The 24,313-nt window shown below is 39.4% G+C and overlaps 1 protein-coding gene across 3 annotated transcripts in view; it reads left to right on the forward strand.

Moving 5' to 3' along the window:
* The window catches only part of CREB5 (cAMP responsive element binding protein 5), a 254,317-nt gene that overhangs the window by 139,593 nt on the left and 90,411 nt on the right, over nucleotides 1–24,313 (forward strand). The window contains exon 1 of one of the 3 annotated variants that reach the window (XM_071561005.1): nucleotides 12,003–12,077. The exons of the other annotated variants lie outside the window; for them this stretch is intronic. Coding sequence (XP_071417106.1) covers nucleotides 12,031–12,077 — 47 coding nt within the window. The 5' untranslated portion in view covers nucleotides 12,003–12,030. Of the gene's footprint in view, nucleotides 1–12,002; nucleotides 12,078–24,313 lie in introns of those variants that run through there. 3 annotated transcript variants of the gene reach the window in all.

Here is a 24,313-nt window from a genome sequence, read left to right on the forward strand (position 1 = left end):
ATTGGTAAATCTTCAGCAACATGCTTGTTTAAATCTAATAGAAGTGAGTACTAGGATAAACACTGTGCAGCTAACATTAATTGGAATACAATTCCACTTGACTGCAGTAAGTTCTTATTGATATTTTATTAATTATAAATTCACAAATGGTAGACAGCCTTGCATTAAAATACCTAATTTTCTTATTCTAGGTAAGACACCCCTCTCTTCCACTACATATCTTACAGCAGTACTGTACAAGTCTACCAGTATTAGGAGGAATTATAATCTGAAGAGAGTGGAGGCTGTAATATTGTATGAGGTATTTGCTTCCTCTCTAACTTTTGTAGGGGATAAGAGCGAGGCAAAACAGACATTGGTAGCTGAGTGTCCTCACTATAGGCTGGACTATTACAGTTGGGCTGGTTTCAAAAGTACAGATAAACCTAAACAACTACAAACTAGCATGCTTTATACCTCTGTACAAATTACTAAACCTAGTCTTCATATTTTTTTTCTTTTAAAGCTACTAGTATATGCTCTAGTACTAGTATATGTCTTGTTTTTATGAATGGTCTCTGATTCTGGCATTAATACCCCTTATGACCCCCTGTCTGAAGTCTTTGCATTGTTGTACCCCTGCTTTGACTGTATACAGCAGGAATTGAAAATAAAAAAGTATTAAAGAACTGCTGGCACCTTGTGGTAAATATTTGAAAAACATTTTAGCAACAGTTTAGACTGTAAAACATATGAATTTTCTCAGACATTAGATCTGTTCTGATGAAAAAAGGATCCATATAATTTTATTCCATTTACATCCCTTCTATGAGATTTCAGTCCATTTTCTGCTTGCCGTCTACAGTGTTACCTGGTGCATACTAAAAATAAGGGGTTTTTTGAAGCAGTTTGTAAAGGTACAGTGGGCCTGGCTGCTTCCAGATGAGACAATTTGGTTTGCAAGACTACTGAGTGAGAGGCAAGACTACTGAGCCAGAGCAGATTCGTATGCAGAAAAGAAAGCCTAGCTCAATGGAAATATGTCTAGGCAGAGAAGGTAACTCAGATGTTCCCTTGTGCTGGTTTTGCTTCTTAGTAGCTCAATGTAGATAGGCAATATGAAGAACATGAGTTAGGTGGGATTTTAAAAGAGCAGAGTAGTGATTTGATGAACTGAATTGGGAGGTTTTGCTCAGGAAAAAGAAGAATGAGAGTTCAAGGGGTGTTATTGGAAGGGAAGAGATGGGGTCAAAGGGAGCAGAAGGACTAGGGAAGTCACAAATGTAGCCTAGAGTAGGCTGAGTAAGTGAGAACAGGAAGAATAAAATTGGTATCGTAGACCAGGAGAGCCAACAGATTAGATCAAATATATGTGTGAAGAAGGCATAACAGAAAGCTGTTATATAAAACATTTTTTGTGAAGTACCTGAGCTGTGTTCCAGCCAGTGTTTCAGTCTGTCTCTCATCTGTGCTTGCTTCTAAATTCACCAGCACTCTGCGCTTTACAGACCATTTTGTTTCTATAAATTTTTTATAGAAGCCAGGTTAGCTGAAATGAAAAATAGAGTTGTTTTTCTTAGGTACATGATTAAACCTCAGTGAGAAAACTTAGGGAAAACATAACTGGCCTAAACAAAACAAAACTTTGAAGGGCCTTACCAAATAAAATCTAATTTTTATCAATGCCCTCTAAAGCATTTTTTTAGTGCACTGATTTCATGGCAAAGTTCAGCTTAGTTCCCAGAGTTTCTGACTGAACTTTTTACACGTTTTGCTGTCCTTATGAAAGACAGACAAAATGGTTTAAGGAAATATTTTTTTAAATATTCATTATCTGGCAAAGATCAGGTCTGCAGTATTTCAGCCTAAAAAGGAAAGTTTTGGAAATTTTTAAAAGTATCTTAAAAAGGGAGCTAGATGAAAATGAAGACACAACTGTCAAAGTAAGTTTTCATGTTATTCATCCTGCAATATGCTTTTAAGTCAGCTTTATCTTTTTACATAGTCACATTTATTATATATGCATAATGCTTTCTGTATGATAATATGTATTATCTAGGTGTGCATTTGTGACATATATGCATAATATGAGCACAGCAGTGAGGCAGGTGAAATCACACCAGTCACAATGTAGAATTAATTCTGATTTTGCTTTGTATTTGCCTGATTGGCTGTTGATTGACTAAATCCCAGAAGCTGCTTTTGGGTACCTGCAGCTTCCATTTCTTTTAACAGCACTTGCAAGTGTTTAATACCATTTTGTTTGAACACTGTGGAAACACTAACCAACTAAGGAATGAGATGCAACTGAAAAGAGATTTTATGACTTGACCTCCAAAATATAAATGACCAAGCATCTTATGAAGTGTATGAGTTAGGTGATGACTGTGAGGGCTGCTCATCTTTATGTCTCTTTAGGCTGGAGGCACAGAATAGCCAACACAGACAATCAAAGCAAAATAAAAACACAGAAAAGTGAAAACATACTAACTGAGCAATAAAAATAATAACATTCATGATAATCAAACAAGACTGTTGCTTGTGCTTTGAACCTTGACAAATTTGGGGCTGTTGGCAAGCCACCAAGAATAGCACAACCAACAGACATGGGCCCCTCATCTGAGAAAGCCTTGCTGCAGTCTCCAGAGAGCTTTGCCCTACGAACTCACAGCAAGAGCATCCCAGCCAGTCTGAACAAATGGCATGAGATTGCTGTGAAGGGAGATTCAGCTAAACTTGCTTTCTGTGTGAATTAAGTGAAGGGACTCAGTTGTTATTTAGTAAAAACAGTTTCCTAGGTTACCTTGGAGTAATTTTTACTGTGTCAGTATGATGTAATCAGCTGGTTTAACATTTAAAGCTAGTAAAATATGTGCGTATAATTTTTTTTTTAAAGATGTGCCTAATCACTTTCTTTTTGCACTCACTTAGCTCAATTTTAATTGTTTGCATTGGCTAAGGATTTATAAACACGCTTGGAAGTATAATAGTCTAGATTTTTATATCTGATGGCCTGAAAGTTAGAGGGAGTGAAGAGTTTTGTCAGACTCCTAGATCTTTCCTCCCACACATCCTGGCCACCAGATAAATCATGTGTATGAGTTTATAGTGGAGTCAGTGCTGGATGTTAAGCAACACCCAGAAGTGAAGTTCTTGAAATAATTTCCTGTGAAAGCAACAGTAGACAGATTTGTAATCACAGATCACGGCATTAATCAAGTAAACAAACCATCCATTTTTTCCTGTGACTTTCTTGAAATCCCTTTTAAGAACACTGAAAATTGTACATAATGATACTGCCTTATAACAAGCGTAACTGGAGCAAAATGGCATACAGTGACACAGGGGGCTTCTTAAGGCTGTGGAACACAGATGTAAAATTCCTCTTGTAAAAGTGCTGAGAGTCATCAGACATCTGAAATGTTGCTTAAATACTGTAGTAGTATTAATACTATTTATCTGAATTGTAGTTAACACATTTTGACTCCTTAAAACTTTCCAAAAAGTTGTTTATATCAATCTGTCAGGCAAGAGAAATTTCAGGCAGGGCTGAGAGTGAATCAGTAAATAAGGGTAAAATTTGTCCTGCCCTGTTATTCACTCTGACAAATTTCCACTCAGTAAAAGCTGCTGACAGCTGTAGACTGCTCAACAACTACAGCTAATGCGGAGGAGTCTGTCCTAGGGAATAGTACCAGGTAGGTTTCATTCAACATGCTTAAAAATTAAGTTTGCTGGAGGCCAGGGACCTGGGTAGTGTTCAAAGGGAAAGTGCCAGGTTGGATGAGGCTGCTTGTGGGGCTACACAATATTCAGTATAGTCTTCATTTGCAAATACTTGCAAATACTGCTGGTGACACAGGGTTTGGAGACATTGGCAATATAGAGGAGGACCAGGATATCATGCAAAAGAAAACAAAATAGAAAAACCAACCAAAAAAACCTGTGTGAGTATTGTAGTAATGGCAATGGAATGAAATTCAGTATTAAAAAATGCAAGGCTGTGCCTGGGGGGACCAATAAAAATGTCTAGAAGCAGAAGAAGCTGGGAGCTCATCATCTGGAAATGGCTATGTAGGAGGAGAGCTCATGGATCAGGGTCATAGGCAGCAAGCTTCTGTGGTGATATGCTCACTTCTTAGGAACGAGTACTCTTAAATAATGCTGCATGAGGAAGGTGGCTTTCCAGAGGCATTGGAAGGTATTAGACTGACATGGTGGATTGATCTGTAGCTAACTTTCAATACTGATAAAAAACATCCTAGGGAAGATGGGGAGAGGTTGGTCTTGAAACAAAATAACTTCAGGAGGAAAAATTAGCTGATTAAGAGGATACACAGAATGGGCACGTTCAACCCAAAGGGCTGGGAAAAAAGTCCTTGCAGCAGGAGTCTGGACAGATATGAAAGAGGTACAATTACATTGGTAAAAGCAAGAGAAAATGATGTTACAACTATTGACGTGCAGGGTGGTGAGACATATGTTCCGGTTAAGAAGCAATTACAAAAATATATAAGCCCTGAAGTGTTTTCAGGCTAAATGTGGATTGGCATCTCCATGCAGAATAGTTAACACACAAAGGCTAGAACATAAGGGATGAACACTGTAGAAAATTTCTAAGTCCTGAGAAATCAAATTCATGTCACTTGGAGGAAAGGAAGGGAAAGTTTTGGGCAAATGAGAGAAACAGTAAAAGCTCAGGGCTGGGAAGGTAAAACTGATGGGACAGATCCCAGCTAAGAGGGGAAACTGATCAAAGCACTGCTTCTCTTTATCAAAACGATTCAGTTATAATCACAGAAGTGTCCAATTCTGTTATATCTTGGCCTGTGAGTGAATTTTGCAGGTTCTCAGATGAGTTAGTCATCACTGTTTTAATCTGCTTACCCTGTTTCCATAATAAATATTTTTTCCATTTAAGCAATTTAGAAGTCTAGTTTGTTTGTTGTTTGTTTTTCTTTAAATTGAGCTGTGGATTATTTTTCAACAGGGTGCACTTTTTCCAATACAGAATTTACAGAAGTGCCTCACTGACATGGGGGGCAGTGACTAAGGACAAGCACAACCATTTGGGTTTGTACACCAACAGGAACAAGCTAGTGATTGAGGATATCCAAAGAGAGGACTGTGTAAATCTAGTAGAAACAGTTTGTGTGGAATGTGTACTTGCTCACTGTGTATTTCAGTGTACCTGCATGTTTTGTAAAGATACTTTTTTTTTATTCTGGAGTTTGTTTGGGGTTCTTTATGCAAAAATGAAAAAGCTGTATGTTTTGACTCATAGAAACTGGTGTTGAAAGTAAAGCAGCATCCTACACCACGGAATGTGAACATGAAGTTAGAAATTATTTCTTTCATTTGTCATTACAGTAAAACTAGTGGTGTAACTCTGACTGTGATGTCAGTAGAATGCAAATGCTTTCCTTTCAGAGCCCTGAAAGGATTTGTCTGAGTGTCTGCGAGAGATCTGTTCAATTTTACCATGTTTAGAGTTAATAAAAAGCCGTACTTTTCCAGAAGAAAAGCATTGGAAGACTAAACAGTATGTAAATCCTAAAAACATAAGTGGGTACAGATGGACCTCACTTGATTTCAGTAAAGGTCTATCAGATAATGAATCTGTGGTTGGAGAAGTTACTATGAAGGAAAGTGAAATGGGATTTCCTGTTTAACTCCTATTACAAACGAAAAAAAAAAGAGAAAAATACAATAGTTATTCCCTTTTAAAATGTTTAAAATATCTACTCATGTAATAAATTTATGTTATCAACAACAGAGTTTTAATTCTTATAGCTGACTTGTTATACTGGAAACTGTACATTACATTATGTTTCAATGGGAGTAACTGCAAATTAGGAATTGCAGGCTGGCCTTTAGTTGTGGCTGCATCTGAATCTCTATGCTTCAGACTTCTTTGGTTTTTAAGAAACATTACAAAATTCTAATTTTTACTGAAAGAGACTGGTGTTTACGTGTCAAGATGCTGGATGTAAACTAAAATCAGCATTTTGGATAAAGGCAATTTAAAAATGGTACCACTTGAATCATGAATTCTCATCATCCTGACAGTGATTGAATGGTGTAAACCCTGTGTCTGAGGATAAGCCAGGATCAACAGAATTACTTGGCTACTTGTAATTCATGGAACTCCAAAGTTTAAGTCAGTTTATCCAGCAAGAGTTCAGACAACATTTCCTAGTGGCTAGTTATAGCTGTTAATTTTCATGGAAGAAATATTGTATTCTTAGCTGACTTACTAGCAAAAGAGGGTGTGTTTTTAAAGACAAATTATCTTGTGTATGTTTTTATCAGATAGCCCTGTAAATTTTTCCTGCCGTAATGACAGTGATGTGAATCCCAGCACCCTCCTTTTCCAGTTGGAAATGAGTTCCACATATTTGCCTATTAAAAAAAATCATTAGACTATTAATTATTATCATGTTGAAAAGTAAAGATGACAGCTAACAAAAATACACGGAAATGACAGTTTAGGGGAAAAGTAAAATATGGTTAGAGCTAAAATTTGTTAAAGCTGTACTATTTGTTCAGTGCTTACCATACTACACTTCAGAGCACATATTTAATTACAGAATATGAGTTTTTTCTTTTAATCCAGATTTTGCAATTTCAGTTACTTTTCTGTCTGTAAGAAGCACAATGGGGAAAGAGCATCAAAACCAGATCCTTCTTCCTGTTACAAGATTTGAGATGCAGCTGTATGTAATAAAGTTTTCACTGTGTCCAGGATAAAGCTTGTTGAGTTTTGCACTAAAGATTAAGATACCTGAGATCTAGGGTCAAAATACTTAGGGTAGATGGATGGCAAAACTTCTTCAAGCAATTCGAAAAATAGCACTGTCTTCACATTTTATCGAGCATATTCTAATTATCCATTAGAGTAATTAGAATCACAGTTGGGGAAGGGAACCTCCTGTTCATTATGCATGAACATTAAAGATTACACAATGGTTTTTATCTAATTTCAGCTGTTTCCTTCTGTCCTATTCAACATCTCCGCCTTGCACTTCTGTGCTGTTTGCTGGCTGGCTGTGATCTCCCATGTCAGGGGTGATTGCACCACATGACCTTTTATGGCTGGTCTGCAAGATGCTTTGGGATCTTTCAGGGTGAAAGGTTATACCAAACCCATTATTTATTATTTTGCATAAATTGCTACATTATTTGTCTTAGGTATTTGTGGTTTAGAGCTGTAATATAATAGGTGGCTCTTTGGACTGGATGACTCAGTGATATATAACTGGATACAAAGTTCTTCACTTCCCCGTCAGCTTCTTCCCACTGGCCCATGGCTATTTGGTGACTGTATAGTAGTTGAGTGTCCACAGCACAAAAAAAGTTCATGATCCCAAGTGGCTTTAACATGCTTTGAACTGTTACTGGGGAAGTGTTTTTTATCTTGAGATCATTCTTGAAGATTTGGGTTAAGATTCATTGCTAGAATGTTTGCGGGAAGTCTACTGGCCATCATGCCCATTGCACATTTCTATCTCCAGAGATGTTGGACACAAATTTGGCAGTTCTTCTTCCTTAAATATTTTCAGTAGAGTGTTTCTAATGTAGCAGCATGTTTGAGCATGTGAGAGCAGGAGATCTTTTTTCCAGGATTCATTTAAACTTTGTCCAATCGAGTGTTTTAGAGGGCTTTTGTTCAAGAAATCTGGGGCAGTTCTCACAAAGGATATTTCCAGGTATTTTATTTCATTAGAAGTTGGAGAGCTCATAGGAAAACCAGCTCTACCTCTGATACAGCTCAGTGCTAAGCACTTAAACTAAGAATGTATTTTTCTGAAGCACCAAAGTGACTTGGGAACATGTGCCTCTATCTTATGAGCAACTTGAAGAATCCACTCTTAACCCTGTCTTCCTTTAGTTCTGCTGAAATTGTGAACTTTACATTTTAATGTCCTTGCCAGTGACAGGCAGCCTGCTCACACACTCTCCCTGTGCATGTACTTGTGCAGACAGTCCCTCTGTCCACTACAAAAACACGGGACACCCAAGTTGAACAGAATGCTGAATATCACCACATGGGTTTGCAGTGGTCTGTAACTGAAAAGGTTCACTGGAAGCAATTTGGAAAGAAATCCTTAGGAAACCACCTGGATGGTTATTTTAAATTAAAAAAGGAAGAGATGCCACTTTAAAAAAATAATTTTTAATACTAGTTTTAAGGTTCCATACATGTGATAGTCATTAAAGCTTATTTAACCCTGAAATTATCTGGCCTCTTTAATTCCACAGGGACTCTAAGGCTCTTGGGTTAGAAATGAAAAATAATGTCAGAATGAAAATGAGACTTTCCTGAGTGCAGGACCATTATTATAGAATATTTTCTTAATTAAGCCTCTTTAAGAGCCAAGTAGTGGAAAAAAAAAATAATCAGGCTATACTGCTTTCATCCACAGGTCTTTGCTGATGCTTTGGGCCACTGACTGAAACAGATAAAAGTCAGTCCCAAAGGCTGTATGTTACACACTTATCTAAAATGCTTGTAGGACTGGTGGTCTGTCCATCCACAATCTCATATGTAGCACACTCAGCTCCTTTTTACAATACGCATTTGAGATAATTCCAGTGCACTCTGATGTTTGGGCTCTTGAAATTCAGAGCCTCCTTCTGGTTGTTGAGACTGGAAACTTTCAGCAGAAGAAGTCATTTTTGTCAATGTTTCTGTTACACCAAACATCTGTGGTGTGCCCCACCACCCTTTCCCTAAGGATGAAACATTGTGCAGGGAGGGTGTTGCAAGAATTCCTGAACTAGACAGCTAAGTTGGAGTCATAACTGTGCTGGCCAGTGCTCTAGTTTGAAGAAGGCTCCCATTAGAATTAAAACATCCCATAACTCTCATCACAACAGACCTATTCTTGAGTGTGGCTGAACATGGAAATTTCAGGCTGGAATTGGAGTGGGGGGAGAATGAAAAGACAAAGTAAACAGATAAAGAGGGATCTCTTGCATGCAAGTGGAATTTCCTCTGAGCACAGGACATTCTTTATCACTAACTGGTCTGTCACAGGAAGGAAAATGGGAAAAGAGTGTTTCCTGTTAGGGGGAAGAAAAAAAATCACTAGGCCTTGGAAATACCTGCCTGGAAAGAACTTTTTATTTTCCCACCAGCAAGCACAAATAAGTTTTTAACTCCTTTGAAGCATGAGTTCTGTTTTAAAGCAATTTGCTTCTTGAAATAGGACTTCAGTGTAAACATGTCATTTAGAAATTATCAGCAGTTCAGACTGCTTTGATCTTTCTTGTTCATTTCAGATAATGCTTCTACTCCTGGAAATATCTTCTGTAAGACAAACACAGTTTTAAAAGCAGTTCAGTTCTTCTGAGTTTGTGTCTATGAAGGTAATAATAATTAAAAGGGTAATTTACCATACACATGCAAAATACCTGTGCCATTTTGGTTAAAATACTCACATATGGACAATGGAGCTGCTACTGCTTCTGGTGAGCAAAATTTTCTTTTGGAAAGAACACAGTTGCCAGGCAAGGGCTCAAAGCCTCAGGAGGACACAGAACTACCCTGCAGCTCCTGCATCATCTCTTCGTTTGCATTTTGCTCTGAATACCTATGGTAGTGGAACTGTAGGTTTTTCCAAACAGTGAGGAGAGGCCCAAAGGCTGCACGAATAGATGTGTATGCACAAGCAGCCCCATGGTAACCTGGGTTCCTCAGGGCAATCCTTTTTCTCTTTGGTGGCAGCTTTCCTCCTTCCAAAACTGAGCCTGAGGGTTTAAAGTTGTGCCTCAGCTGTAGCCACATTCCCCTGTTCTGAGTTAGAGATCTGTCCTAGGCTAATGACAATGATTATAGCAATATCAGTGGCATAACTTGATGAGCAGAAGCTATGTAATCCAGCAGTGTAAATGGAAGAAGACAAAATAAAAAGAAGGAAGGAGGGAAGATGACCTCTTAGACATGCACAGAAAAAGGGTTGGAAGAAGCAGTTTTTTAAATGGAGAGATAGAAATGGGCTGAGCTTAAAATGAAACTATCAGCAAGGCTGGAATTAAAAGAAGGCTTTAGGAATGATCTAACTTTTATTTTATTACATGACAGAAGACAAAAAATCAATAGCTGGTAATTCAGACATAAATGAGTTATACAGGCCATTGACACAATGGACCAAACTTTATAACAACCACATCTGATGCTGTCAAGCCACAGGCTTCAGTGGCGCCAGTAATAATTATGGCTGATCACCTCTAATTCAGAGCTGCCTTGCTTGATAAAGGTGTCACTCTGAGTGGCTGCAGCATCAATATCAATTGACGATGTCATCCAGCAGGTCAGGCTGTTGCAGAGAACTGTGGGGGTTTTTTCTAACTGAATAGGATAAATCCTTGGTTTTCTCCCCTTTTCATTCTGCCTGTAAAAATAAATATAACTTAAACAAAAAATCACTTGAACACATGACTGAAACTACTTGCATTCAAGACTAAACCATGACAGAAGCTAATCGTGTTGATCCATGGAAATATATTCTAAAAGTAATTTATAACCGTAAGAATATCCTTTGGAGGAAACTTTGGTACTTTACAGTAATCTCTGTTGCACTGCTGCTGTGATCAATTAATGAACCCACCCGAAAAAAGCCCCAGTGTGATAAATGCTGCTAGGCAATAGAAATTGCTTTTATATAGACTCACATAATCTTAAAGACAAAAAGGAAACACATTGACTTTGCTGTTTTCGTACTAGTTTCTGAGTTTTGGGGACATGGGTGCATCCATTGAGCACTGGAAAACTGAGTTTCACTGAGATAGGACGTGAAGTGCCTATTTGACTATAGTTTTTTATTTATAAAGAAAGAAGTAATTTTGAAATACCTCTTCAGTATTTTAGGTGCCACAAATACATATGTTTGATGTTGAAACCATTAGTCTTTGAATTGCTCAGGGATGCTATGTGTTCTTAAGACATTTTCATGTATTATTATTACTACTACTGCTATAGCTTTGCATTCTTTTGTGGACCAACTGGTTGGTACTGTGTTGACTACAGTTGTGAGCGATGAACAGTGGAAAAGCCCTCTGTAGGGGAGGACACGAGAGGTATTTCAGCCACAGTCACTAGCGTTTAACATCAGGACTTAGAACCACAATACAGTGCAGCAGATTGCTTTGCACCACAATAGCTTATGCTTGCACACGTGAAAGTTTGTAAGAAGTTCCGTTTAGAAACATTCTCTATCCTTAAAAAAAAAATGACTAGTATCAGACTTGGGAGATAAACATCAGAAAGGCCATAGCAGCAGCAGCAGCATAGCAATGCCGTATGGCTTGGGGCTTTTCTGGTACTTTTCAAGTCGCAGAGAAAGAAGGTGCCGTGCACCTGTATGTTTGTATATAGAAGAATACGGTGCAAGAAACAGTCTGGTCATTTTCCTTCACAAACGTGGGGCAAAATTCCAGCCGTGCACTGCTGGGGCAGAGCAATCCCAGCCTAAGGCACAACCTGCAAAGCAGCGCTCGTCGTTCTGCTCAGACCCGCACACGCGCTGCGTCCGCTTCTCCGCTGCCCTTCCCATCAGCAGCTCCAGCTCCTCCTTTTCCAAGGGCCGGACCTTCCCGAAGCACGGGCCATGCGGGCGTTCGGTAGCGATGCAGTCTCTTGTGATGCTCCCCAGTCAATCATGTCATCCCGGTCCCGGTCCCTGGGTTTTCCTGCGCTCAGGCAGGCAGCTGCGCAGGCCCTTCGGAGGCTGCACTGTTTCTTTCTATTTACTCGTTTCCAATGGCAATTGCACCACCGAGTCTCAGTACGTCTGGAACTTGGCCTGCGGCTGTTTTGGTTACATTGAAGTTTTTGCTTCAGCGCTGCCAGATTTAAAGGGTGACTTCACCAGCACTGATCTAAAAAGGAGAAAAGGGGAGGAGGGAGGTAGTGCAGCGAGCGGGAGCGAGGGAGAGGGCCAGGGCATTACATCATCGCTTGGACGGGAATCAAATGGGAAGGATATGACTCACTCGGGCTAGTTAAGCTTTGGCTCAAGTTCTACATACACTCATTCCAGGGCTCTCATGTTCTGCACCTCAGCAGGGAATTCAGGCTCAGTGATGTCCATGAGGTTTGTTTTTAATTTTCTTTTCCTTTTCTTATTTCTATATAGTTCCCCCCCCCCCCCCCCCCCCCCTTCCTTGCCTTCCTCCTGCTCTCCTCCTCCCCTCCCAAGTCCCCCTTTCCCACTCTTTTCCAGTTCCACAGAGTTTGTTTTCTGGTGCGTGTAACCTCAGCTCTTAGGAGCAGAAGCTGTTTTTCCGACCAAACCAAAACCAAACAAGGCGCACAGCAAACTTGAGAGAAGTTTGGTAGTTTGTTGTGGTTTGGGTTACCCCCGCTCCCTCACTGTGGTGCTCCTAATCGGAGGAGACAGGGAGAGAGTTAAAATGCAGGAACCAATCGCTTGGACGGTGATGTAATGCTGGAGCTGCAGGGTTGTTAAGTAATGTGAGAGGAAGGGGGTCAGGGTTGCAAAGCATTTACCTGCTGTCAAGGGGCTTTAAGTTTATTATCAATTGCAGTGACTGTAACTGGCTTCAGACTGCACTCTCTAATTATTCACAGACTCCACTTTTTTATCTTTTATTATTAAAAGTAAAACTATATTACAGTATTTTAAAAAATGTAATATTATCACAGCTGCAAATTATTTTCCATCAGGGTTTTTTGATATTTTTAAATGGCTTGAAACTGGATGTCTTTCTCACAAAAAGTCCAGAGAGGGCAAAAAGAAAAGAGAAAGGCAAAAAGAGGTGGTTCTTTGAGCATGGCTGGTGAATTTGAAACTGTATGAATAAAGCAGTTCAGCCTCTGCCTAGCAGAGCAAGTAAAAGCTCCTACTGTTGGAAATCCACTGTAGAAAATAAAGCATTTAAGGGAGGCAGTTTGCGGAGCTCATCCCAAAGAGCCTCAGCTTTTCATCCCTAACATTTGTCAGCAGTATTCTGATCCTAAGCTCACCCCATGCTCGTGGCTGCTTTGGTGGGTGGTTGTCTTGCCATTGCTGGGGCTGGGGGAGGTCCTGGCACTGCATAGCAGGTCCCCTCCTGTCTCAGTTTTGCTCTCTAGAACGACCTGGGACTTGGGGCACCTGCCTGCATGTTTCCTTTGCAGGACAGAGCACTGTGCTTTTCTTATGAAGTCTGTCTGTCTCCCTTCATACGTTTTAGTCTTTCTTCCATGTAACTAACAGTCTCTAACTCTGGTGGGGAAAGAGAAGAGGTACCTCTTTCTGAAGTTCACTGTGAGTACATTACCCTTAGAGCGGGCCACAGAGCTTAACACTAACTAAAGCCCCTGCTTGGGCACTGCTTGGGTTTAGATGTGGGATTAATGTGAGCTATCAGATGTGTGTTGGTGTCCTGATACCCATTCTGCTCAGAGGAGCTCTTCATCAGGTTTCTGTGTCAAGGGCTAGGCTCTCAGAAGTGCCCCTTTCAAACAGAGTTTCTGTCTCAGAGTGAAGCACTGTATTGGTGTCCACTGGATCAGCAGTGGACCACAGATTTGCTTGGCTAGCTAAAGATAACCTTAAACGTGCTCTTAAGGGTTTGGTGATTTTTAATTTTTTTTTTTTAAACTTATATTGTGGACTGACTAAGCAAAACAACAAACAGCGTTGTTCTGTGGTGGTGGCAAAACCTCTCCATCTCTTTCCAAACAAGGCAAGAACCCCCAGCCGGCTCCTGCCTTCCCCTTCCTCCGCTAGCCCCCTGCAAAGCTGTCTTATGTTGAGTTGTTATGTCCCTGCACTTTATTCACAGGTTTTCTCTAGGTACTCCAATTTCCAAGCTCCTCAGTCAACTGCTAAAGCACAAACAATTGCTCATGTGCCAAACTTTTATCACACAAGGGTCTAATGTAAGGCCGCACCCGACTCTGGCCCACGTTGCAGTGCAGATACACCATATGGATTGGATTGCGCAGTGCTCTGTTGAGGATGTGTGGGTTGTGGAGGGAGCTGTACTGCTGTAGGAGTTCCCGTAGGATTTCTGACTCATACTTTCTCCTAGAAATGTTGGGAAGTGCAGTTCCATGGACCATTAGAATAAAGCGCAGTAGATTCTTCCCTGCTTCCCTGCCTGCTTCAAATGCTGAGGTAGACCTGTCTTCAGTCTTTCCCTTCCTACCTTTTCTGGCTGAAGACTGTCCACGAAAAGTCCTAGGATAGTATCTAGCCATGCTGTCAAGATGCTGGGCAGAGGATAACAGACTGTCACACTCCATCTTTGCCTATACAGAAATGCATCCTTGCTATTTCTTTTATAAAAACACATGTAAAATACTCTGAGTGACATGGCCTGAAAGTCTCTGGGTATTGGATTGCATTCCACAGCGAATCAGAGTCTCACTTGTCTGGTACTAGCTTTTAACATTTCACCTGTCTGAAAGGGCACCAAAGGAGCACGTCATGGTGCTCCAGGCAGTGTGGACTGACTGATGACCCTGCCTGGTATTTACAACTTTCACAATTACCCACCCTGCTGATTCATGCTTATTGAAGTTAGGTAGAGGGTGTGAAGATGTAAGTGCTTCTTGCCTTCTGGAAGTGCACTACAAGTTACAATTTACTGCTGCTGCTACTTCACTGATTGCACCACAGGAAAAACAGTTTTAAAGGCTTCTTTCTAAAAGTTGCAGTTGTGAATTCCATGTGCATACACATACACAGGTGTGTGTATGTATGTGTGCATATACATTGGTTGTTAAATCAACAACACATGGAGTATAACTGTCCAGATGAGAGCCAGACAACTCTGGTTGTGCTTGACAAGTGCTTTTGAAATGCATGTTCATCTCGGACAACAAAGAAGAAAGTAGCTGCCCATTTTGGATTTTTCTGCTGCTAGCTGCTCAGCTTACCTGGGAGCCAATGTGCAGGTTTGCCAGTGGACTTGCAGCTTCATGGTAGAGGTCAACAGCTCTTACAGTCAACTTCCACATGTTTGAAGCTGGGTCCTATGGGAAGAGGATTTTCTTATTGAAGGATGATATCTTTAGGGACCTAATTTTTAAGCAGCAGCCAAGAGAAATGTTAACAGCGCTCTGAAAATGAGCATCAGAAGATATATTCAGAAGCACATGTAACCTGTCAAACAAAGCAGAGGCCAAACACAGCAGAGCTGGGGGAGTGATATTTGCACTGGAGAGCCGACTGTGCATGGTCGGCCTGTGAAAAAAGGCAGTCTGCTCTGAGCAGAGCCCTGCTGGATGAGTCCCAGTAAATTTTCCCCACCAAGATCTGAAGTAACATTTCCGCCAGCATTGCTCTATGTGTGCATTGGCACAATATCCACTATATGAGCTGTGTGTTTTTAAGCCATAATTTGGTGCTCCTTAGCTGGTCTCTGCATGCACAAAAGAATTGGCTCTGTAGTTGCGGTGCAAAAGCAAGAGGCAAAAATCAGACAACTTGTTTTTATTTCACTAGATGTGATCCCTCTGCCCCAGTATTCCTTAGTTTTCCTAGCTCTACAGTGAGACTATTTCCCTTAAACATTTTTGGAAGACTTGTAATGTTTGTGAAGCCCAGTGCTGTCATGAGTGCTGGGATCACAGCAGGTCAGGGGTTGAACAGTGGTAGTGGCAGGGCTGGCCTCACTTCACATTTTGGACACAGGGAGCAGGAAGACCAAGTTGTTTCGTGCACTTGGCTGAGGGTGCTGGAGTAGAAGCAGGCCTCTTGCACCCTTCCCTCTCTCTGCGCTCACCTTCCCACCCTTCTTTTGTTCATCCTGCACATGCCTGGGCCGCATTCAGCTCAAACTGTTGAGATCAGCTTTGCTGAAAATTGCACTTCAGATAAAAATATAAGTTAGGTTACTCCAGTGTGAAGTGAATGCTGGATCTTTCTCTGCAGCTACAGATAAACCAGATAGGAAGGTAATTACATCTCATTCCTATCTGACTCTCTTATTTGCCGTAATCTCTTTTAATCCCTTTGATACTCATCATAATAATGTTAATCTTAATGAACTCATTTGGTATTAATGCGGATATGATTTGTAAGTTCAGAGCAGGCTTGCCATCCTTGTTTAGTGTTCATTAATATCCACTTAACTGTGTTTATAATCTCTTTCTCCTGCAAATGGACTTCCGTATCTTTGTCTTCCACCTAGATGATGTGTCAATTCCCATAGTGGAACCCTCTTTCCAAACTCATTTGTATTTCCCTTCTATTCTTCTTCCTACTTACAAGATCCCAGAGCAAAGACATGTTGGAAACACTGTATCCATCTGCTAGTGGCTTTCGGTATCCCATCCCTTAGTCATTTCTTCCACTTTTGGCATCAAAATTGAAGGAACACTTACTTATCCTCTTGCATCTCACTCATGTGGCATTCCTTCTTAGATTGCTTCCGAGATACTACCTTACTATAGCCCTCATTTTACTGTCTTAGAGGGTGAACAAGTAAGAGACACAACCTCTAATCTTGGCAAAGAGACAAATTATTTGTTGCTTACTACCATAGTCTCCCTGAGCACTCTGTTTATGGGTGGGGTACCTTGCCCAAACATTTTCCAATGTGACCAGCCAATTTTTGTGAGTGAGGACTACATTTGGATGTGAGGATGATCCAAAGCTTATTGCAGTGAATGGGACTGCTGCCTTGATGGGCTCTGGATAAAACCCATATAACTGTCCTCTTTTCAATCCTGTGAGCACCCACGTATTTTTCAACATCTCTAGCTTTGGATTGTGCCCTCTTGAAAAACTGCTTGTTCAGCCACAGTGATCCCAGAGACTGATGAATGTTGGATCTCTATTAATGTGTGATTTCCTCTCTACGTGGGTGCTTGTGTTTGTTTTTAAACGTGGCATGGAATTTCTGTGTTGTAGTGCTTGCCATCCTCCCTCTCCACTTCCTCCAAACACATTTTTAAAGCCTTGATTGTTGAACAGCATGAATAATTTTTTAGTCCCAGTGACACACATTTTGCTTTTTAGGTCTTTTAAATCTTGACAGAGCCAGGAAAGTATCATTTACTTAACAGAACACTGTTTATTCCATCCTCACTTCCATTCTTTATTTTATGTCCTGATGGTTTCCTCGTAGCATCAGCTTCCAGTGTTAAAATAAATATCTGTATTGAAAACATGTAAGTTTTAATTTACTGAAAAATTTCTGCACATTATAATAAAACTACCTATTGTCTTGGTAAAAACTACTAGTTGAGAGCGAGAATTGTAGTCTCTCAGATCAGGACAAGCTTTATCTCTGTCGTAGCTTTATTTTAACATAATATCTTTCATTCAAGAGCATTGCAGGATGTTTTGCAAATTGCAACCATTAGTCAAACGTATTAAAGCTCTTTATTGGTATGAATACAAGAGGTATTCATGTAAATAACAAGGTGGAGAGTCTTACTGCAGATACCTACAACTCGTATGCTACTCCATGACTGTAAAGAATACAGGCAAAGTGTTTCAGACAGGCACTGTTTTCTGCAGCTCAGTAAAACTGTGCCCATTAGCAGCAGCAAAACAATAATGATAATAATAAAAGTTCATTACACTTTTTGAAAATACCAACTAGTTATCACAAGCCCTGTCAAAAATAATATCAGTAGAATGTTTTACCACACTGGAAAAGCCCATCAGGACCAATAATTTTATGGCAGATTTAACATGAGCTGGTTTTTCCCAAGTGGAGTCTTATAAACCAGAACAGAAAAAATGTACTGGACCAGATTCTCCCTTGACCTCAGTTTAAGGCCACGCAGTATAATGTCAGAAAAGTTCCACTACTGTGTTCTTTGTTATCTTTTAGTTTCCAGGTCAAAATGAAATTTTCTTTCACTGCAGCTAAGGTTGTAAACTGTATTTCTCTTGTACCATCACAGGACTGTAGGAATTCTCATTGCTCTGAATACTTTTTAGTTTTCTGATATACTTTGGATAAGTGAGTTTCTTTTGCAAATTCATATAGGAATAAGATTGGCTGGAAAAACAAAATAAACACTAAATTAAGGTTCGGTTTACAGGTTGCCTGAACCACCAGATTCCTTTGCATTGGAATCCAGTATTGACAGCTATCTTCTGTGGCCATTCCTATGAAAGAGGGATGTCTTCCTCGAAGTGCAGATTAGTACAGAAATATCTGTATGTGTGGATCTGTATCTGTATATAGGGATGTGTGTCTGTGTGTGTCCTCCCCCCTATTTGAGACTGCAAGGCAAAATTAACTTCTGTTAAGCAACCATATCAGAAAGAATTTATCACATGAATAAGATTCCAAGTTGTTGACTTGAGGTAGTGATACCAGTATATAAATCTGAATGATGATTTCTTTCTTTTTGAAATTAACACTTTATTAGCACCCCTCAGCTCTACCTCACATTTCAAGTTTTTCTTTCAGAATGAGAAATCACATTTCAGGCAAAAATTTAAACAACAGTTAAAGGCAGACCTTGCTGTGCGTCACTGAGTTTTTGGTTTGGCTTTTTATTTGCTAATCTTGTACAGTATGAAACTTTTCCCATTCAGACCAAAACCCAATGCAGCAAATGCAGTTCAGTAGATATTCTAATATGTTGAATGAACAAACAATATGTAGCAGATTCCCCTTTAGTAACAAATTTAGTCAGTTTTGGTGTTGTTTTTGTTTTTTTTTCATTTAGTTTTAAACTATTTTGACAAGACTTTGTAGTGCCCTATAAAAGAACGGCAGTACATACTTCAGGAAAAGCACAAAACCTTACCAGCAACATTTATAAATACACGCAAAAATAAATAAATACTATAGGAAAAAGAAAAGAGTGTAAAGTTAGTTTGAAAAGCGTGGACTTATAAGAGTCTGCTTAGAAAAGTGGAATGTGGCTGAAAAGTTTCCAGAAAAGTTCAAAAATTGTGAAAATGTTGGCTTTTGATAACGATTTTTATTGTGAATTGTTTTAACAGAAGGTGCTTTCCCTTCCAAATTGGTAATGGTTTTTACTGAAAAATATTTTTTTTTGTTTTAAAAACGTCTTGAAAAGGAGCAAGTTTTTCACTTGCTGTACTCTGAAAGATGATTAAGCCTTGTACATTTTATTTTCTGTTTGATGTCCAGCGTCTCTTCTAAATTGTTTTGTTACTTCTGATTTGTTTCCATGGGAAAATGCCCCAAAAGTGTGAAGAACAGCAAATGATGAAACAGGCAAAAATACTCTGGCACCTGCACATTCCAGAGTTTTATAATTTGATCTCACCTGGTCTTGCGCAGGAGAAGTTCTTGACTGATAGTACAGCCAGCTGCAACTCAATCTAATAACGTCCTTTTCTTCCCCCTTTAATGTACAATAGGACAAACATAATAATTAACTTGTTGACTCAGGGTCAGGTATGTGAGTTTGCCCAAACAATCCCCAGAGGGCTAAGAAAGATCTCTGCTGTGAGAATACAAAATTTCTGCACCCCGACAAAGTCTTGTGCAGTTTTGGGTGAAATCTGTTTGGGCTATTCAATAACTCCAAGCAAATGGGCACCCCAGACTGTGCACTGTTCTTGGGTGAGTCTGCAATGACTTACAGCACTGCAGCAAGAGAAGGTGAGTCAATTGCACAAAGGACAGATGCCATTATGAACATTTTCCCTAGGATGAGGTGAGAGAGTATCCAGAGAAACAGAGAGCAGGAAAACTTGGTATATTTAGCTTTGGAACAGACAGATAACGGGATCTAATTGCAGCCTTTAGCTGCCTATTGGGTAGTTACAGAGGACACAGAATCTGCCCAGCTTTGTAGCATGAAGAGGGAAGACAACAGTAGCACGTTTCAATGAGAGAAATTTCCATGAGTCCTAAAAAAACAGAAAGGCTCCCACGGAGGACCATGGCAAGGCACAGCAAACTGGCTGGAGTCTGTCGCTGCTGCTGTAGATTTTCACACTTTGTCTAAAGGCCCCCAGCAGGCTTCTTGGATACTTCTTTTAGTCCTGGTTGGAGCAGCAGGTCAGACAAGGTGACCTTCTGAGGTAACTTCTGACTGAAGCTATTCTCTGTAACTGCAGAGGGCAATGATGGCAGCACAGGCTGTCTGAACAGGGGGTGGAAGCAGGAAGAATTTTGATGAGGAAAAAGCACGAAGAAAAGCAAATAATGAGATAAGAACATAATGTCATCTAAGGCATATCCTGTACCTCCTTGTGTCCACCTTGTTTTGAGAAGCAGCATATGCACCTCGTGTAGCAGCTGTAACTTTGGACTCTGAATTGCCTCTGTTGGAGAGAACATGAATTATGTGTCAAGGTGCTTAATTTCCTAGTTTTCTCACCATGCTGTGACAGTCACCTAAGTTTTAGTAGATGCCTTATAAAAATGCAAAGATAAAACAGGAATCATGAAAAACATCCATTTTTGGCTGAAATATGAGCCAAAATGCAGCCAAATATCTTTTCAGTTTATAAACAGCTGAACAGGTCTTGTTCCTGCCTGAAGCATTTGTACTTTTTGTTTATAGTCAAGAGTATCCTAAAATGCTGTGAGAAAATCTATCTCTGAGGTATTTCCAAACCAGTCAGCTGTTTAGAATACTGTTCTCCCCCACCCCCCAGCTTTATATTTTTACAAAAATAAGGGAGTTAAACCATAACAAATAAAACTTGCAAGACTTCATAGCAATTTTCAGCAGGTTTTACAGAACTAGGAGACAAGCTTTGTCCATAACTATGTGAGGGATCCATTTGCTAATATCCCTGTAAGCTCAAAGGTATGTTTTACAGGAATTTACCTAGCAAAAACTAGTCCCACTATAAAGTAATGGCACATTAATGCCTTTTGCAGTGAACTCCCTGTATGCCTTATCCCATGTTCGTATTTTTCCATTAACTAATGACTATCTGATATGCAGTCACTACTGTCACACGTAAAATCATGCATGCTTAGTTATTTTATTATTGCAAAATTAATAATTTATTATAGACTATAACATAAAGATTGAGGAACAGTCCCTTTATAGGCATTTTCATGAAAAAAAATCCTGTGCAGTAGTGCTGACTCAATCTTACATTCTTCTTGAGCTAAATGCCTTAGAGAAAGATGTTGTTCATATTTAGGAAGTTTCCAAAAGTGCAGTCCTGGAGTGTTACAGCCTCGGTCTCGCTACACTGCAGGTACATTTCTTATTGTCATGTATTCACCTTGCTTGTAGACTCTTTTCTTGTAATCAGGACAAACTCTGTCCTTTCAAAGTGCTGTGCCTGATGCTTCAGTAAATGTCAAAGATGATTTTGCACTGCTGTTGGATGCAGATCAAATCACGGAATCTGGACGTGTGGTAAAAACTTCCTGGCTGGAAGAGCTAATCCTCTCAGAAAACAAAACGTATCATAGTTTTCTGTAGAATATTGTATTTTTCCTTGAAAACAGCATTCCTACACAGTGAATTAATTAATTACTGAATCTAATCAGTCTTTCAGATAGCTTTGAAATACCAGTGTTAGTTCTGTTTTTCATTAATATGTTGATACTGATGTTCAGGTTTCTAATTAGCTGTTAAAAAAATCAGTTAGGAAAAATCTAGGAATGAAGACATAAAAGAGAGGAATGAGTTGGAATACTGTGTTGTTTTTAATAGACCAGGAAATGAAGAAAACTCGACAGATTTAAGGTTTCTTTCGTGTCATTGATGTGCTTGAGGCAGGTGAGCTGTAACAGTTACTAGTTTTATGTGAATAACAAACTTGTTGACTTAGTGACTGAAATTAAAAATAATAATGTAGGTTAAGTCAATATGATTTAATTTCTTAATTATTCTGTACAAATAAAGAGCAAAGACGTTCTCAGATTGTCAAGAAAATTAACATTTTGAATTAACTAGGTAACTTTCCAGATTAATATGGCATTTCAAACTTAAATATTTCTGCTTTTCCAAATATTCTTTGCTTTGCCACTTTTTTTTTCCCCAAGATGTATTAAAAATAGCTTGTTAGTGAATTTAATAGTTTTGGTCAACCTGAAAGTGCTCCTCTAGTTTTTGAACTTGGCTGCAATTTTCTGCATTAATCACGTCAGTTGCAGTGCAAGTGAATTCATCATGGTAAAGTATATTTAATTTGCACATACTCTATGGATAATTGAAATCTCTATCCTCATATAACTTCAAGGGTTTGAGTTGATATCAGGAGCCTCTAGAAGAAGCTTTTTGTCATTTCTAACTCAAGCATGGCACCATCTCACTATGAAAAGTAAGGGGGTTGGTGCAGAAAAGGCTTCTGCAATTTTTTCCAGTGTTTGTACTCACCCAGTGTGGGTTTCAGGGCCAGCTATGCATTGTGCTATACTTTCATCATTTCTGCCCTCAGCAGAACTAGCTACGAGTTACTGTGGCTGAAGAACTCTTGCAAGGTTTGTAAAACTGAAGAATTGAAGCAGCGTATGTAAATTCATGGACCTAGGTGCTTTCTGAACTGGAGACTAGATGTCCATGGAGCATGATTGAGAAAAACGTCTTATTTTCACTAGTGACAGGTTAAACATAACTCTCCACTTTTAACATCAATTCCAGTCTTTCAAGAGCTCTAGGAAAGAGCTGGTTTTTGGGGAAACCTTTATGCATAGTGACCTAGAGAGTTAAATCTTCTCTTTGGTTCCTGTAGTCCCTGGAGTTTCAGTGGCTTATCATTTTGTCTGTCTGGGGTTTTGATGATTTGAAATATCAAAGGGAGCTGGAAGGTGTTGTGTTGTCACAGGATCCTGAGGACTGTTGGTCAGTTGGGCAGGTGTGATTGAATGCCCCAAATGATCATTGCATTTGAAAATCAGGATTTTGTTTGAGTAGGATATTGCTCAATTATTTTTTGTTCTTCAGGTAAGAATTGGAAGTTACTGAGGAAGCCCATAAAACTCCATTTTAAGGTTGCATTCTTTAAGTGATAAAATGAAGGTTCTTTGGGTGAGACAAAATGCACTAAATATTGAACACATTATTCAAGATGATTTTTTTTAAATGGCCTTTTTCCTCAGGAAAGAATACGTAATTCTAAATCTAAGGTTTGCAGGGCTTTTTGGTTTTGGTGAATAGCAATGTTTTGGCTGTGATATTCATTCAGTTGGTATACTTTTTAGCCCATAACATGGAGTTCTCATTTGATTACTTTTCTCTGCACTGATCCTTGATACTTTGCTTAAAAAAAATATGTCTGAGCAGTTAAACCATATGTTTATATCATAGCTCCTAATGTCAAAATTTTAATTGATTTTCCCATATTCAGGGTTAGGAGGGGGCTGTATCATGTTCCACTACGTCATGAAAACAAAAATATTTAAAATATGTTTCAAATAAAATGAAGGGGTAGAAGAAAAATGCTTAACTTATAAAAGATGTGGGATTCATTAACAAAGGAAAATACTGGCCATGGACCAACGGCAAGCCAAATGTTTTGCCAGCAGTTTGCAGTTCACAGTCATCATTGCATGTCACTCTGCCTGCTGCACCAGCCCCCCCCACGATATAGGCCTTCTTTTAAAGAGAAACCTGTCTGGTTTGAGTTGAATAAATTAATTCGGGTTTACTTAGTTTAAAAACAAAAATATAGAGGGCCCAATTTTATTTCATTATGCCCGTGGGTAAAGCAGTCCAAGGTAATTACAACCACAGTGCTGGTTGCTCTATCTTAATTAAAGAAGGGTTTTTTTGCACAGAGGTTTTTGCACAACATAATAAAATAGTTTGTGGTCTGGCTAGCCTCAGTGTCATAAGAGTGTACTCACTTGAGAAATTGTCCAGCTTTTTCAAAAGCTGAGGCCCTTCCATTGGAGAGGAAGCATGGAGTTGCTCGGCAGAGCACAGGTAGTTTACAGTACGGGCACCGTCGTAAATCATGCAGCAAACAACCTTTCGTACAGTCTCTCGTACACTAAGTGGAATGCTTGTCAGCAGCAATGAATTTGGACTTCAATAAGTCTTTAAGCAATAATGTGCTCTAAAATATGCAACATTGGTTCCATATCTGTGACCAAACCTCTTATTTTTCCAAACTTTCGTGGTCATGTTATGGATTGTTTGGGATTTTGGTTTTTTAAGGGTGTGTGTGTGGGAGTGGGTGGGTGTGTCTCCTTGATGAATAAATATGATTTATTGCTTAGCAAATGATTTTAAAGAAAAGGGCATCAAAGACATTTAAATAATGTACTTGAGATGCTAATTAAAAAACCTCTGAACTCAAATCCCAACAAGCATGGCTAAGATGGCCTGTTATTAGAAAAGTCAAAGGAGGCACGTTTGCTAGTTGAATAAATCAAGTAGTGTTTTAAAAACACTGTCTCAGGGATGATTAAGGGTAAGTGATTTTCATTACTACATTAAGTTCTCCTTTCTGTTATC

This window comes from Pithys albifrons, chromosome 7 (assembly GCF_047495875.1).
Source record: "Pithys albifrons albifrons isolate INPA30051 chromosome 7, PitAlb_v1, whole genome shotgun sequence".
In the NCBI taxonomy this organism is placed as follows: Eukaryota; Metazoa; Chordata; class Aves; order Passeriformes; family Thamnophilidae; genus Pithys; species Pithys albifrons.